We start from the raw sequence: 15,418 nt of genomic DNA, 5'->3' as shown, positions 1-15,418 counted from the left end.
AATGGGAGAAAATTGAAATGCGCCTCTTTTGGATGAAAGACGTTATAAACACTCCCAAACACCTAATTACAAGTGGTTTAGACACACTGAACATGAAAATGGTGTCCGTGACCCTTGTTTATGCCCTGAGGTCATCTTAGGTCACGAATGGTATCTAACAGTTTTTCGCAAATAACTTTTGATAGAGGTATGCTAGAGCGATGAAAACGCCTTAGATGTGTTCAGCTCGTCGATACGGATCGACTGATATGCAACATGACCCTTTCCGGTCAGGTCATGGCCTTGACCTGAGGTCAAATTTTCAAGTTGACCTTTCAAGATCAAGTTGTAGTTCATTCGATGCGTCTTGTTGAGAGGAACACGATTCCGGTAAAGGTAAGCTCGTACAAGGCTTGGGTCAAAAGTTATTGCAGAAAAACTGTTTTCGAAAAAAATCTGTTATTTTTGCAGTTTTTGCCCCCTGCAGGCAAAACCGTTGAAGTTAGGTCAAATCTGAGAGAATTACTCAGAAAGGGCGTTAATAGGGCTATCGAATGCGCTTTTCCGGGGCGCTGTAGCTCTATTGGTTCCCGAGTTATACGTTGGCTTCTTGGAAATTTTCGACATTCGACCTGGAAATCGGCGAAATTTTGCCTTCAATGATCTCTGGTGACCTGACCTTTGACCTGACCAAAAAATTGACCGAAGTGATTTCGTCATCATTTTTGACGCTCTTTCGAACGCCGCCTTCCGCGTATCGCTACGTGACCCAGGAGCCGAGCTACAAGGGGGGGGGGGGGGGTTCAAACACCCCCGTTGTAGTCGGCGCGCCCTTAAGCCCCAATAAACAAACAAACAAACCCCCCCCCCCCAGCAGGGCGTGGAAATCCAGGACCCCCAGCTGGGCGCGGGTTAAAATCGGGTACCAATCGCTGCGACTTGTAACGGCACACACGCTCGTTTTTTTCCGCGAGGCTCTAGCTCCATTAGAAGCGAAACGGCGTGCTGGGGTCGTATCAACCCCTCCCAAACCCATTTTGTTTGCGGGAAAATGAGGAACTTATAGAAAGAACACCTTTCTAATTTTCTGCATGTCAATTTACAATGACATGAAGTTTTTTTTTTTTTTGAAAGAATAAAAATGTGAAAAATTTTGGTCCCAAAAGTCATTAGAGGCAAATGAAAAAAGGTTAAGGTTTTTGCTCAACAAGGAAAATTTTTCTTTGGAATTTTTAAATGTTAATATTAATTTTTGATTCATCGCAAGCTTAATGTTGTTTACTTTTTGTTGGTTGCTTAACCCGTTCTTGAGTTATAGGCCATCAAACTCACCGTTACAAACCGAGGTTAAAAAAATGTAATGCAATATAACTCAAAAAGTTTTGATCTGAGAAGTCTGATATTTTGCCAGGCGTCTTTGGGGCCTATGATTTACCCTCGGACCGATTTTCATTAAAATCTGAGAGATGAGGGTGACGGGCCTGGTACGATCTATCGTGGAATGCCCCAGCTGTGGGTGTCTCAATCAAGCTAGGTGTTGGGATCATTGATGATTTTTTGGGGGGACGGGGGGGGGGGTTGGAACCTCTATAATTTGTGTGATGTCTTAAAACAATTGCTTTCGGTCGGAATATATGTTTTTGTGATCTGATTTTAAATAACTTATTGGGTAACTGGCATAGTGCCCATGGCAGTCAGTTTTCGCCAGTTCTTTTTCTAGGTGACTGTTAGCAGAATTTGTGTCCGGTTTTAACCGGCTGTGTCCGCCAGGTTCCCGGGTGGCTGTCAGCAGGGTTTGTATCCAGTTATACCCAGTTTTAACCGGCTAGTCCGCCAGGTTCCCCGGTGGCTGTCAGCAGGGTTTGTATCCAGTTATACCCAGTTTTAACCGGCTGTGTCCGCCAGGTTCCCCGGTGGCTGCCAGCAGGGGTTGTATCCAGTTATACCCAGTTTTAACCGGCTGTGTCCGCCAGGTTCCCCGGTGGTTGTCAGTAGTGTTTGTATCCAGTTATACCCAGGTTTAACCGGCTGTGTCCGCCAGGTTCCCCGGTGGCTGTCAGCAGGGTTTGCTGTCAGCAGGGGTTGTATCCGGTTATACCCAGTTTTAACCGGCTGTGTCCGCCAGGTTCCCCGGTGGCTGTCAGCAGGGGTTGTATCCAGTTATACCCAGTTTTAACCGGCTGTGTCCGCCAGGTTCCCCGGTGGTTGTCAGTAGTGTTTGTATCCAGTTATACCCAGGTTTAACCGGCTGTGTCCGCCAGGTTCCCCGGTGGCTGTCAGCAGGGTTTGCTGTCAGCAGGGGTTGTATCCGGTTATACCCAGTTTTAACCGGCTGTGTCCGCCAGGTTCCCCGGTGGTTGTCAGTAGTGTTTGTATCCAGTTATACCCAGGTTTAACCGGCTGTGTCCGCCAGGTTCCCCGGTGGCTGTCAGCAGGGTTTGCTGTCAGCAGGGGTTGTATCCGGTTATACCCAGTTTTAACCGGTTGTGTTCGCCAGGTTCCCCGGTGGCTGTCAGCAGGGGTTGTATCCAGTTATACCCAGTTTTAACCAGCTGTGTCCGCCAGGTTCCCCGGTGGCTGTCAGCAGAGGATGTATCCAGTTATACCCAGTTTTAACCGGCGGTGTCCGCCAGGCTCTCGGGTCTGTCAGCAGGGTTTGTGTCCCGATATATCCAGTTTTAACCGGCTGTGTCCGCCAGGTTCCCCGGTGGCTGTCAGCAGGCGTCCAACCCCGCCCCTCCGGCCGGCCAGCCGGCCACCGCAGATGACAAGGACGGGGAACGGGTAAGTGGCGTTACGAATTCAAAACGCTGCAGCTCTAAGGTTTCGTCAGACAATTACTTTTTCTTGTGTTTGATAGCTACAACGATTTTATAAAACAGTTGCGTGCTGACCATTTAAATAAGCATTCATTATCCTGGTCTTCGATGCTTCGATAATCACCAGCAAACAATTTATGTTGTCTTTTTGTGGACGCCCTATAGGTGTGTGGTGGGTTTATTGAGGGGAAGATTTCTATCCCTTGAACACTTTTTCAGAGTTTTTGCCCCAAGGTCTAGTAAAAGCGCATATCAACACTTCAACGCGTATGGTGCTGTGCCCTGCAGAAGTCTAGATATTCGTATCCTCTCTGCATAGTGCGTATGCGATGACTGTTGGCCCGGCTGGTGTTCCCAGCTCTGAGCGCCTCCCGCCCTTCCAGGACCGTCTGGAGGAGACGGATGACGCGGCCGCCCTGGCGCGCGCCCGGCAGCTTGACGAGTACAAGGACACTCACAAACGGGGCGAGGGGAACCGATACAACAGGAGCTAGGACCGGCCCGCGGCACCGACAGACTATGTTTTCTAATGGCGCCGCAGGGGGGTTCCGGACAAAAAGTCAAATGATAAAATGTAAAAGGATGATTAGTCAACAGACATTACGTCAAAAGCAAGAAGTCAAAAATCTTAAAAGTCAACAGGTAAAAGGTCAACAAAGAGGAAAGTCAAAAGGCAAAAAGTCAAAAAGGATAAAACGTCAAAAGATAAAAAGTGAAATTGCCAAAAAGTCAATGAACAAAAAGTCAACTAGCATAGAAGTCAAAAGACAAAAAGTCAAATGGACATAAGGTCAAAAGACAAAAAGTAAAAACGGCAAAAAGTCAAATTGCCAAAAAGTAAAAAGGACAAAAGTCGAAAGACAAAAAGTGAACAGGACATAAAGTCAAAATCCAAAAAAACAAAAGGACAGAAGGTCAAAAGGACAAAAAGTCAAAAACAACAAGTCAACCGGGCATGAAGTCAAAATAAAAAGTAAAAAGGTCAAAAAGTCAAAAAGACATAGGTATAGTCAAAGTCCAAAAAGTCAAAAGGACAAAAAATCAAAGGGACTAAAAGTCAAAAGGACAAAAAGTGAAGAGGACAAAGGTCAAAAGACGAAAAGTCAACAGGACATAAAGTCAAATTACGAAAAATCCAAAGGAAAAAAGTCAAAATCCAAAAACTCAAAAGGACAAGTCAAAGAGACAAAGTCAATGACACCTGGATCATCAGTCATTAGGTACATACATGAGTTAACATTTACAAATAGCTGTACACAATTAAGCAGGATGCTGCACATTGCACAATATAACCTGACCTGCATCATTGGACATTGAAGCGAGACTGCCTCCATTGCGCGACTGATGGGGATTCCCATGGCCCGCAACCGCGACTCAGCTGGTCACACGGGCATGCTTGGCTGAAATCTGACACACATCCGTTGACACTTACGTGCTAGGTGGGAGCTCGCTCGCATCGTAAGGTTGTCATGAGGCAGCGTTACATGATCCTTCGAGACAACTGGCTGTCCCAGGCGCAGTTTAGGTACTGGAATTATTTCAACAAATATAGTAACCCGGAATGTTATCGATACGAAAGGTTCGCTTTTTTAAATTTCCTATATTGTGTAGGGAGACGTTTCTCATCAAGTGATTCCGTCACGGGTTCTATAAGCGATTTCACACTTTTATTATAGTTCAAGCGTATTGTAGGGGTACAATTGGTACAATAGTAAAGCGCGTCGTTTCTTTTAGATAGGTGGAAGTTGGAACGAGAGGCAATTGTGTGATTGTCGGATTGTCCTGCCTTGAAAGGGACGCTCATATCAGCATCAACAGATAACAACCTGTTAATATTCACGGACTGCATACAAGATGACCAATTTTCATCGAAAGGTACGGACTGCATACAATTAAGGTGACCAATTTTCATCGAAATGTATGGGTCGATTAAGTTATCGAGATGCGATTGCTAAAAACACAATTTTTATGACCTCGGAGCTGTGACGTCCAAAGAGAGGTGACAAGTATAGCGCATTGTGGCTACCAGTTACTGTCCCTCTCCTTCATCTTCGCCTCCGCCCTACGTCTCCTTATCGGAACTGCCCCCCCCCCCCCCCCCCGCCACCAGCAGGCACAGTACGCCAACTTTATATAGATAAGTTCACATTCCCAATACACTTTTTAAAGCAAAGTAAAAATAGGTAGGAGCGTTCTTATCGGTAGTGTCGGGGCACGCACGGGGACGCGCCGAGACGCGCTATGCGGTGCAGCCGGCGCCCAGCGGGCGGCGGCCGGGGATCAGGTGGCCCGGCGCGGGTCAGTCGCCGACCGGAGACGCGGGCTGCGGCGTACTTGTACCCACTTTAAACGACTGCTGTTAAAGACTACTTTTTGCTGTTGACTACATTTTGCGCATCAACTTTTCGCGCACCTATTAGCTATTTGCTTGTTGACTTTTTGTGTGTTGACTTTTAGCGTGTTGACTTTTAAGCATGTTGACTTTTAGCGTGTTGACTTATCTGTTGACCTTTCGCGTGTTGACTTTTAGCGTGTTGACTTTTAGGCGAGTTGACTTTTAGCGTCTTGACTTTTTGCGTGTTGACTTTTCGCGCGTTGACATTTTGCGTGTTGACTTTATGCGTGTTGACTTTTAGCGTGTTGACTTTTAGCGCGTTGACTTTTTGACATGTCGGCTTTTTGTCTCTTTGACATTATGTCTTTTGACTTCTTGCGTGTTGACTTTTAGCTTGTTGACTTCTGGCGTGTTGACTTTTTGGCAGGTTGACTTTTTGTTCATTTGACATTTTGTCCTTTGACTTCTTGCGATGTTGACTTTCTGTCTGTTGACCTAATGTCCTTTGACTTTTTATCCGTTTACTTTTAACGTTTTGACTTTTCATCCGGGAATCGCCGCAGGGAGCTACGCGGTGCGACGGAGCGGCACCTATATGTGACGGATATAGGTGGCGCTGGCACCCTGCCATCTAGTGAAGACGCGATGAACTATTTCCTGGTGGGGGAACCGGTATGCAGAGGCAGTTTTTGTTGCGAGAAGTGGCATGGATGTGCTGCCATCTAGCGGTGCTCGGACGCTGTTAAACTTTGTGAGCGCCCGCCAGGTTACGGAAGATGCGGCCGGCGCCGCTGCTGCCATCTATTGAAGGTTGTGCCAAACTCTAGTTCGCCGGTCGCCGCAACGACAGGTGGGTCGCGCCATTCGCCATTCAGTCCCGGAGTGGGCACGGTTCGTCGGAAGGTCATCTCAGGCTCAAAAGAAACGATATATACCATTCGAAAGCTTACGGTGAGCTGAATCCAAAAATGTATTTTTTATCAAAATCGATCGATGGCCTTTTTTGAAAATTGCGTTTTTCTAAAAACTTAATTATCTTTTATTCAACGGGCTGTCCCGGACATTCTTGAAAACATAAACATGTATTTTTGAGTTCCAGTGAAAGCTGAACGCCAAAAGAACAACATTTAGCGAAGCAATATTTCCAAACATTAACCCTCGCCGGACCTATTGGTTTTCTACATACGCGCCGGCCGAGGGGGGGGGGGCGGGTACGACCCCCCCTCGCCGTTTCGCCCCTGGTGGAGCTAGCGCGTCGCGGAAAAAACGAGCGTGTGCGCCGTTACGAGACGCAGAGATTGGTACCCGATTTTAAGGTCCTAGGTCAACCGGTGACCTCTGAGGTCAGGTCAAGTGCCCCAGGGTACGGTTCCGTTTTTGGTGAATAACTTCGCAAAAAACGGCCGCAGAGCCGCGATTTTGGCAGCATCGTGTTCGCCTCGCTCAGGCGCGTCGAATGATATACTTTTTGTCTGGGTCAGGTCAACTTGGGGTGTTGACCTCAGGTCAAGGTCATGTCAGCACCCCCAGGTCACGAAGTTGGTCGAAAGAGGTCATGTCGCATATCATTCGATTCGGCAGGTCTTCCTGAGTCCATTGGTGGCTTTCTCGACTCGCTAGCTCAATTTGATCAGGAGTTATTGACGAAAAACTAATATGACCTTGATGACGTCATAAATGACGTCACGCAAGGTCAACATTGCAAAAGTGACGCATCTAACCTTGCAAGGAGTGCATCAAATCACGATTCTGTGTGCTTGAGATAGTTGGAGATCGTTCCCGGCGCCAGAATAGCAGTTTGAATTTTTCCCCATTGACTTATAATGGTGAGGTCACGAAAATGACCTGACCTCATATGACCTTTAGGAAAAATCCGAGATATACAAGTTGTGAGACTCATAATGGATACTAGATCCTGCAAGTTTCATTTCCCTGTGACATCTCCTCTGGCAGTGAGGTCGTTGCGAAGTTGCGACATCTGAAGACCGTGCAGAGGTTCACTTATGACGTCATAGGTCAGTGACCTGACCTGACCCAAAAATGCGGTTGATGTCAAAAGATGCGGCTTGGATCAAAGGTCAGGTATGCCAAGTTTCAGCTCTCTATCGCCAGCGTGTTCGGAGCTATCGCGAAAAAACCCTATGGGGGGGGGCGGCACCCGCCCCCCCCCCCCCTCGGCCGGCGAGGGTTAATATGCGTCTCCCACAGCCGAAAATAAGGCGCAATCACACAGCTCAGTGTCACGATGGACCAAAGTCGGCCACACAGAAGCGTGAAATGACCCTTATCGACTCGCAGACCCGGCGCTCTCGGCCCGCCTGACCGGCCACGGAAAGAACGTTCGGCTCTCGTTCTACTAAACAAATGTCAAAGTTGTCAGTTTAACTGTCCACATCGCTATTAAAGCTATTCAGGATACCTGTGAAGAAAATTCATTGTTCTGTCATCTTCACATCATGCATTAATTTGCATCTGTTCATGTCTACTTCGCTCAATTGAGCTTGGTATCATGCCCATATAAGGAAAATTGGCCGCGCTGAAATGTCAGAGGCTGCACCGGCCTCAGCTCGGGTGGAGTGGGGGTAGCGCCCGGCGGGGCAGGGTAACCTTTGACCGGTCGCACGGCCGAGCAGCTGTCACCAGTACAGCCTCTGACAGTGAAACCCCGCTCACTTCCCCTGCGCGGGCACTGATCGCAGCTGGATGGAACAAAACATGTATAAGAAAAATGTAAATTAAAGCATGTTGTAAATCAAGCAGAACAATGAATTTTCTTCACAGGTATCCTGAGTAACTTTAATAGCGATGTGGACAGTTAAAGTGGCAAATATTACATTTGCTTAGTAGAACGAGAGCCGAACGTTCTTTCCGTGGCCGGTCAGGCGGGCCGAGAGCGCCGGGTCTGCGAGTCGATAAGGGTCATTTCACGCTTCTGTGTGGCTGACCTTGGTCCATCGTGACACTGAGATGTGTGATTGCGCCTTATTGTCGGCTGTGGGAGACGCATATTAATGTTTGGAAATATTGCTTCGCTAAATATTGTTCTTTTGGCGTTCAGCTTTCACTGGAACTCAAAAATACACGTGTATGTTTTTAAGAATGTCCGGGACAGCCCGTCGAATAAAAGATTATTAAGTTTTTACAAAAACGCAATTTTCAAAAAAGGCCATCGATCGATTTTGATAAAAATTACATTTTTGGATTCAGCTCACCGTCAGCTTTCGAATGGTATATACCGTTTCTTTTGAGCCTGAGATGACCTTCCGACGAACCGTGTGGGGTGAGCCGAGTGTTTCTGTGGGAGGTAGGGTGAGGCGCCGTCCAGCAGGGGCAAGATCAACACGTGAATCTTCTGCCATGGTACAACCACTCCGTCAGACAGGCGGCTAGAGAGCCATCGATAAATTAGGCCGTACTGTCAGCATAATCAGAGCGGCCTTGAAGCCTTCACCAGACTGGGTTATTACACTTTGGGTCCCCGATAATCATACAGCGTCTGGCAATATGGAGCGTTCATCTGACGCTCAAAAGACGCCGAATCCTCCAGTCAGCTCATTTGGTGCTATGACGTCACAATCATTGTCCTTGAAGAGCAATCACTTCGTTTGCAGAGCAGGAGGCGGAACTGCGTCTGGTGAAGTCCGGTAGGCATCTCTGGTTACACGAGAGGAACTGTTCTTGTCTTCGATTTGGATTGTCGAATGAAAGCCCAAACGGTAGGAACTGAAGTAACGTTGGCGGTAAATGTGGGGAGGGACGTTTGTTCATCGATGCTGCTTATCGTGCAAATTCTCCCCGTTGTCTCTGTTGGGATGGTAATGCATAATAGCGTGGAGCTAAAGCGGTGTAGGTGGTGGCAGCACTTCATTCAGTGCTAAAACATTCGTTTGTCCATGATAATCACTATAATAGAGCATTGACAAATTTGCGTACTATACACAAGTCTTCTATCAGTATGTGTTTATCCATATTCGACTATGCCTCCCTTGATTTTTTCTTGCTTGACTTTGTATCATAGAAAGCCCCAAATTGAACTTGCTCCTACGCCACCAACGCATCACCGCATGTGAATTTCCACTGAGTAGCTGAGCGAGACAGTTCTCTCATTTTTCAACGACTTATCGTTATTGACAAAGAGTTGGATGATTTTCGGCGAACGTTCTCGCAGCTTTGCAGCATCAATGTTGCGGTACTTTATATTGATTCTCCTTGAATGTCAATATTTTCCAATCATTGCGTCGATATAAAAAGTCGTCTACTTCCATGCTTTTCTTTATGCCTAGTGCCTACACAGGCTGAGGTTCAAAATTTGTCAAAAATCGTGACAGTTAGGCTGCGTTACATGATACCGCTGAACGACGAATCATTTTGCCGTCTGGGTTTCAGCGATCGCAGTCTTATTGTCAGACCTAAGAAAGGTGAATGTATCCTACCTGCTTGAAAAGTTTTTGAAAACACGCGTCACCGTTTTGGTTCCGCACCTGGGCGTGTAACGTTATCCCCATTTCCACCGTGACGCAGAGTAGGACTGTCAGGGCCTCATTGTTCACATCCCGGTACATTGCTTATAGGAAAGTACCGTGTGTGCGGTACTCCCGAGTAGGTACGGTACTATCTCTGTGTTCTCTGCAGGGGCGGGGTACCGCGAATGATGTACCCTGGCATGGCGGGGCGGCACAATCCCGCCGTGATTGGATACAATCGCCGGCATGGCAGGGCGGCACAACCATGGTGTGTTGTGATTGGATACAATCGCTGAGCTGGTGCTAGATTGGTGGCGTTCGTTTGTTGGATGATGGACATTTCCCAGTGTGTCGAAAGAAGCCTAAAATTACTCTTTGGTCTTTTTGAGGTGATATGCATTCATCTAGTGCTCTTTTACTGACATCATTTATTCACATATATAAAAATCAAAACGTCTGTACGTATGTATGTATGTATGTATGTAACGCGTCAGTCACGCTTGGCGGGCTATTGCTCCGGAACGGTGCGGGCTATGGGGGTGGAATTTTGGACATAAGTCGGACGCGTGCATCTGTTTGTCGTATTAAATTTTGGTGGGGGTGGGTTCGGTGGTTTGCACGTGGCGGGCGCATCTTTGCGGGATTTTGGGCCGCGGCCGGCGCCGAGCAGAGAGCACGCGCCTTAGGCTCAGTTTCTTCGCTGTAAAACTGAGGGAAATCAGAGCCGGAAGGTCACTGACCTTTGGCAATGAATACCGGAACAGAGCACCGCCGGCCAAGAGGAGACGCAACATTTATTCTGGCAATAACTCGGCCGCTACTGGGCCGATTTTAATGAAAATTGATTTATTACGCTGCGCGTAATGCTGTCCCTCTAGTTTACATATATAAAAATCAAAATGTCCGTATGTATGTATGTATGTATGTATGTATGTATGTGACGCGTCAGTCACGCTTGGCGGGCTATTGCTCCGGAACGGTGCGGGATACGGGGGTGAAATTTTCGACGTAAGTCGGACGCGTGCATCTGTTTATTGTATTAAATTTTGGAGGGGGTGGGTTCAGCGGTGTGCACGTGGCGGGCGCATCTTTGCGGGATTTTGGGCCGCGGCCGTCGCCGATCAGAGAGCACGCGCATTAGCCTCAGTTTCTTCGGTGGCGAAACTGGGCAAGATCAGAGCCGGAAGGTCACTGACCTTTGTCAATGAATACCGGAACAGGGCACCGCCGGCCAAGAGGAGTCACCAAATTTATTCTGGCCATAACTCGGCCGCTACTGGGCCGCTTTTATTGAAAATTGATTTATTACGCTGCGCTTAATGCTGTCCCTCTAGTTTGTATAAAAAATGATCTGCATTTTTTTTTGTCTTACCACACCGAACTATATCGTTATGCTTTTGATATGAAATGATTTTCATCTGCCCAGAATGAAGCTTTGACTTCTGTGGGGACCCCAGTGTCGTCGGTCGGTGTTGAGCATTGTGTGCCCTTGTCCCAGATCTGAATTGTGTGAGGGCTGTCCCACTGTGGGTTTTTGCTGAGGGCTGTCCCACTGTGGGCTGTCTGTGGGCCGTCCCACTGTGGGTTTTTGCTGCACCGTACCGGAGTACCGAGTAGGAGCATCTATCGTACCGCGTATATCGTGGAAAACACCGTAAAATGTACCGCGTACCGTGGAACGCACAGCGGCCCTGTCCCGCGTACTGCTCGGTACGTAACGTGTACCCTACCGCGCAACATGACGTACTTCGGTGTACCGTACCGCATACCGTGGCGTACTTGTGCATGCTGTACCGCGTCCCGTGGGCCAAACAAGGAGTTCGTACCGCGTACCGTGGGCCAAACAAGGTAGCTTGTACCGCGCATGTCTGGCGGCAAGGAACTTACTTCGTACCACGAACCGTGGCTTATCTGGCGTGTGTCGTACCGTGTGCTGGAGCTCACAGCGTCGGGGTGCACCGGCACATGTGCTGTAAAGCAGCACACACACACACGTGGTGTACAGCTACGCGCACATGTGGTGTGCAGCTACAGGCACAGATTGTGCAAGATTACACGCATGTGTGGTGTGCAGTTACACACACATGATGTACAGTTACACGCACACCTGGTGTGAAGTCACTCACATGTGGTGTACAGCTACACACACATGTGGTGTGCAGCTACACGCTTGGCTGGTGTACCACCGTGTGACACATGGTTTCTGTGTGCGCTACAGCTGCCCCGGCTACAGCGCTGAGCCTGGGAGGGCGATTTCAGTAGGGACCCTGTCCCCAGTATGTGACGCCCGGCTGCAGCGCTAAGCCTGGGAGGGCGATTTCAGTAGGGACCCTGTCCCCATATGTGACCCTGCACCATTGACGCAATGCCTGCGGAAACGGAATCACCCCATCCAAGTGGCTGCTCCGGACTTACACCCAACACCTCTCCCTGATGTATGATGTCCGATTTATGCACTAAGGCGCACACATGAACTTGTGGCAAGATGGTCATGTTGGTGCGATTTACCAGTTTCGCGCTCTCTTCACAGACCATTTACCATCCCACTGCCGTTTCCCTACTTAATTCCACATTTGGTTTACCACCCTTAACGAACGTTGCCGGCTGGTGCGAACCTTGAGCAAATACTGGTTTTACTGTATGCCTGGTCTATTCAAATACATTAGCCAGAGGGGTGTGGTAATAACTGGTGTAAGCAAATTGACCACGGTCAAAAATGCATTACCAGAATGCACTTAAGCCAACATTTTGGGATGTTCTCGTTCCTAAGTCGGCTAAGAGCTTCGGTCCAGAAAATAAATTTATCGTTGGCATCGTTGGCATACAGTAAAATACATACCAAACTCGGCCGGTGATAAATTTTCAAGACCTCAGTCCTTACTGATTTTTGAACTCGGCCTTCGGCCTCGTTCAAAAATCCAGTAAGGACCTCGGTCTTGAAAATTTATTTACACCGGCCTCGTTCAGTATTATATACAACACCCCACATATATAACCACACGTGACTCGCAATGTCATAAACGCCAATAGCGAGACCCAAACTGGCCTTTGACGAATGTTACTATCCCAGTGATTCCTGGCGTTTGGAGAGGAGAGAGAACAAGGACTTTATTTGTTTCCAGTGTATTGCTATATTTTCGCGCTGCTGTAATGTAAACGTTTGGTGATGGGACTCTTTGAAGGTATCGGGTTCCTGTGAATATTTCTATGCCGTTGTACGAAGTTAATTGTATTGACTTTATGTCAAGTAAGTTTGTAATTAAGTTGATCCAAGTGCTAGTTGTTCCGATTCGTTGTTGTTTGCCATTGCGTGCTGAAAGAGGCGAAGTTATGATTGAAAAGCAGAATGTTTGCGCAATGCACATTGACCCATGACGTGTTGTGTGTAATGTAGGTAATAGGTATGTTTTGTTTTGATATCAAAACGTCTGATCATTCAACCTCGCTTTCGGACAAATATTTTCAAGCGCTTGGTTTTAATAAATACTTCATGCACTTCATGTTCATGTCACAGCTGCGAACTTTGCAATGCTGCTTCAGTAGCCTTTCTGCCATGCTGTCGCAAAATCGGTCGCTTTTTCGGATGTTGGAACTGCAGCCTGTACCTGCCGTCTCACCACTTTGCATTGTGTCACTCCTCGTGTGTCAGCCGCTAGAACAGCAATCACCCGTTGATCAAACAGTTTGGCGCGTCGTCACACTTCTGCCATTGGTCGCTGTGTGTATGAGAAAAGTACCATGGTGTCAAGTGGGATATTTTCTTTCGGCATATGTTGAGTGCGGTATCGTATGGTGTATGAAGCTTGTTGCCATACGCAGAGTTGAACGGTTCGATTGTAAGCTGTGATGATTTGCACGATTGTATTTTGTGATGCTTTTTACGGCTGTATGTTATGATTGTATGCTGTGATGCGCGGCACGAGTGTGGGTATATGTTATGACACTGTGGGCTTAGTGCCATGCTGCGTGTAAGCTAAGCATTGAGCTGTGACCTATGACAATGACGACCGCCTCTATCTCTCCATGTGTCAATGCCTCTCTCCGCTGTGTATGGCCGGCCCTGTGGCACGCATCAGTGCACTATTCCCGCCCCTTCTGTTGACGGGTGCGCGTTATGTCTGTCTCCGCTCTCCCCTGTTCGTATGTGCTGGCTCAGCTGCCCGAATATACCGCCTCCAACGAGACGCGTCGTGTGAGTGGAACTGTGGGCTGCGACTGTCAGCGACTGAAGGTGAGGTGCGGTCAGGGGTCATCCGGCCCACTCCACAGTGGGGATTTTTCCGATCTAGCACGTATTTATTCGTAGAGGGCAAACCATAGGTAGAATTGTAGCCAGATTGTGCACAGATGTTGGCTGGTGTGTCCTGGTGAGAATTTTACCTGTAAATGTGCATAATCAACATATTATAGGGGGTTCAATTGGGCCCCCCGCTCAGCCCTTTGGCCCCTGATCAAGCTAGAGCTTCGCGGAAAAGTCAAGCGTGCTGCCTATGACGAAATGAGGCCGAATATATCCAATTTCAAAGTCCAGGGTCATAAGCTGACTTTCCAAGTCAGTTTAATGACCCAACTAAAGTTGGGAAATCGAGACCTCTTGAAACTTCGCAAAGTTAGGGTGTTACGGGGTATTTTGGGGTGCTGATCACGAATTTCATGTTAGTTTTGATCACAGACGATGTCTTTATGCATTTAGGCCAGGTCGGGTCAGGTCAGGTTAGATCAATTAGTAGGCGTCCTGCCGGCCATCCATAGAAGTGTCACCTACTACTGATAGCTTCGTAACATGGAACGAAGGCACTAGAACTACTTCGTAAATATTCAAATGGCTGCTAAAATCGAAATCAGCACCAAAAACTACCCTAGAAACAAGTAAAACTCGAAAAAGTGAACCAAGGTCATCAAAAGGTCAATGACCTTGACTTGACCTTCACGTGACCTTGACACCCACCATTATGCATGGCACCAACATCATTTCACATATTTGAACGTTTAAAACCACAAAAAGACTGGAAACCGCGGATAATGTGAGCTGGCATACGCCGAATCGCGATTCCGGCCAAACATGGTCTCGAGAAATATGCCACAGGTCAAAGGTCAGTTGGGTCAGTCATGAAATTTTTAGGTTAGATGTAAAATTGATTATCTCGAGGGTACCGAAAGTTTCGGCGCGATCGGCCGCTTTTTGCGCGAGTAATTTGCGGAAAACCATGGGGTTTTATCCGACCCCTTCCCCCTCCCCCTCCCCACAAGTGCGATGGTTACAGGGACCCTCCCACCTTCAAAAAAAGTTAATGGATTGGCATGAAAGTGATGTCGCTCGGTTCAGAAAGAGCAAAAACGAATATCTACCAAATTTCATCGAAAAATATTGACCGGTTTTCAAGATATTAGACTTTTACTTTTGTTTACTTTTTGGGATCTCCGCTGCTCCTAGCGACTTTATTTGAAAGTGCGACATTTGTTGCGCGCAAAGCAGCATATACCACCGCGTGCTACAAAACGTTTTAGTCAAACATTTAACGGACGTTCGAAAGCCTGATGACGTCATCAGATTCCCGTAATGGTTAAGAGATAGGGACCACGCTGGTCCCACCCTGCAAGTAAAGGGAAGAAATTTCTTGAACACCATAAAGCTGCGGGGGTTGCGACCAGGATAAATGGTGGTTTCTGAGCCTGGCCGCAAACTTGGCTATCTCAACTCAAAACTAATGTCAAGGTGGGAGGGTCCCTTTAATAAGGTTACGGTATGTATAATTTACGCTTGTCATCCTATTCCTAATGAATGTGTCTCAGAAAATATGCATCATATAAATCACGAAGTA

The 15,418-nt window shown here is 47.6% G+C and overlaps 1 protein-coding gene across 1 annotated transcript in view; it reads left to right on the top strand.

Annotated features, from left to right (window-relative positions):
* Positions 1 to 9,969, top strand: part of LOC122368302 (immunoglobulin-binding protein 1b-like) — a 28,229-nt gene extending 18,260 nt beyond the window's left edge. The window contains 4 exon segments of the mRNA XM_043342114.1: positions 2,679 to 2,763; positions 3,182 to 3,343; positions 5,701 to 5,983; positions 8,745 to 9,969. Coding sequence (XP_043198049.1) covers positions 2,679 to 2,763; positions 3,182 to 3,292 — 196 coding nt within the window. The 3' untranslated portion in view covers positions 3,293 to 3,343; positions 5,701 to 5,983; positions 8,745 to 9,969.
* The last annotated feature ends 5,449 nt before the right edge of the window (positions 9,970 to 15,418 follow it).

The sequence above is a fragment of the Amphibalanus amphitrite genome, unplaced genomic scaffold (genome assembly GCF_019059575.1).
Source record: "Amphibalanus amphitrite isolate SeventyFive unplaced genomic scaffold, NRLGWU_Aamphi_draft 000937F_arrow, whole genome shotgun sequence".
In the NCBI taxonomy this organism is placed as follows: domain Eukaryota; kingdom Metazoa; phylum Arthropoda; class Thecostraca; order Balanomorpha; family Balanidae; genus Amphibalanus; species Amphibalanus amphitrite.
Note: the sequence above shows the minus strand (reverse complement) of the source record. Positions and strands in the feature narration are given on the sequence as shown.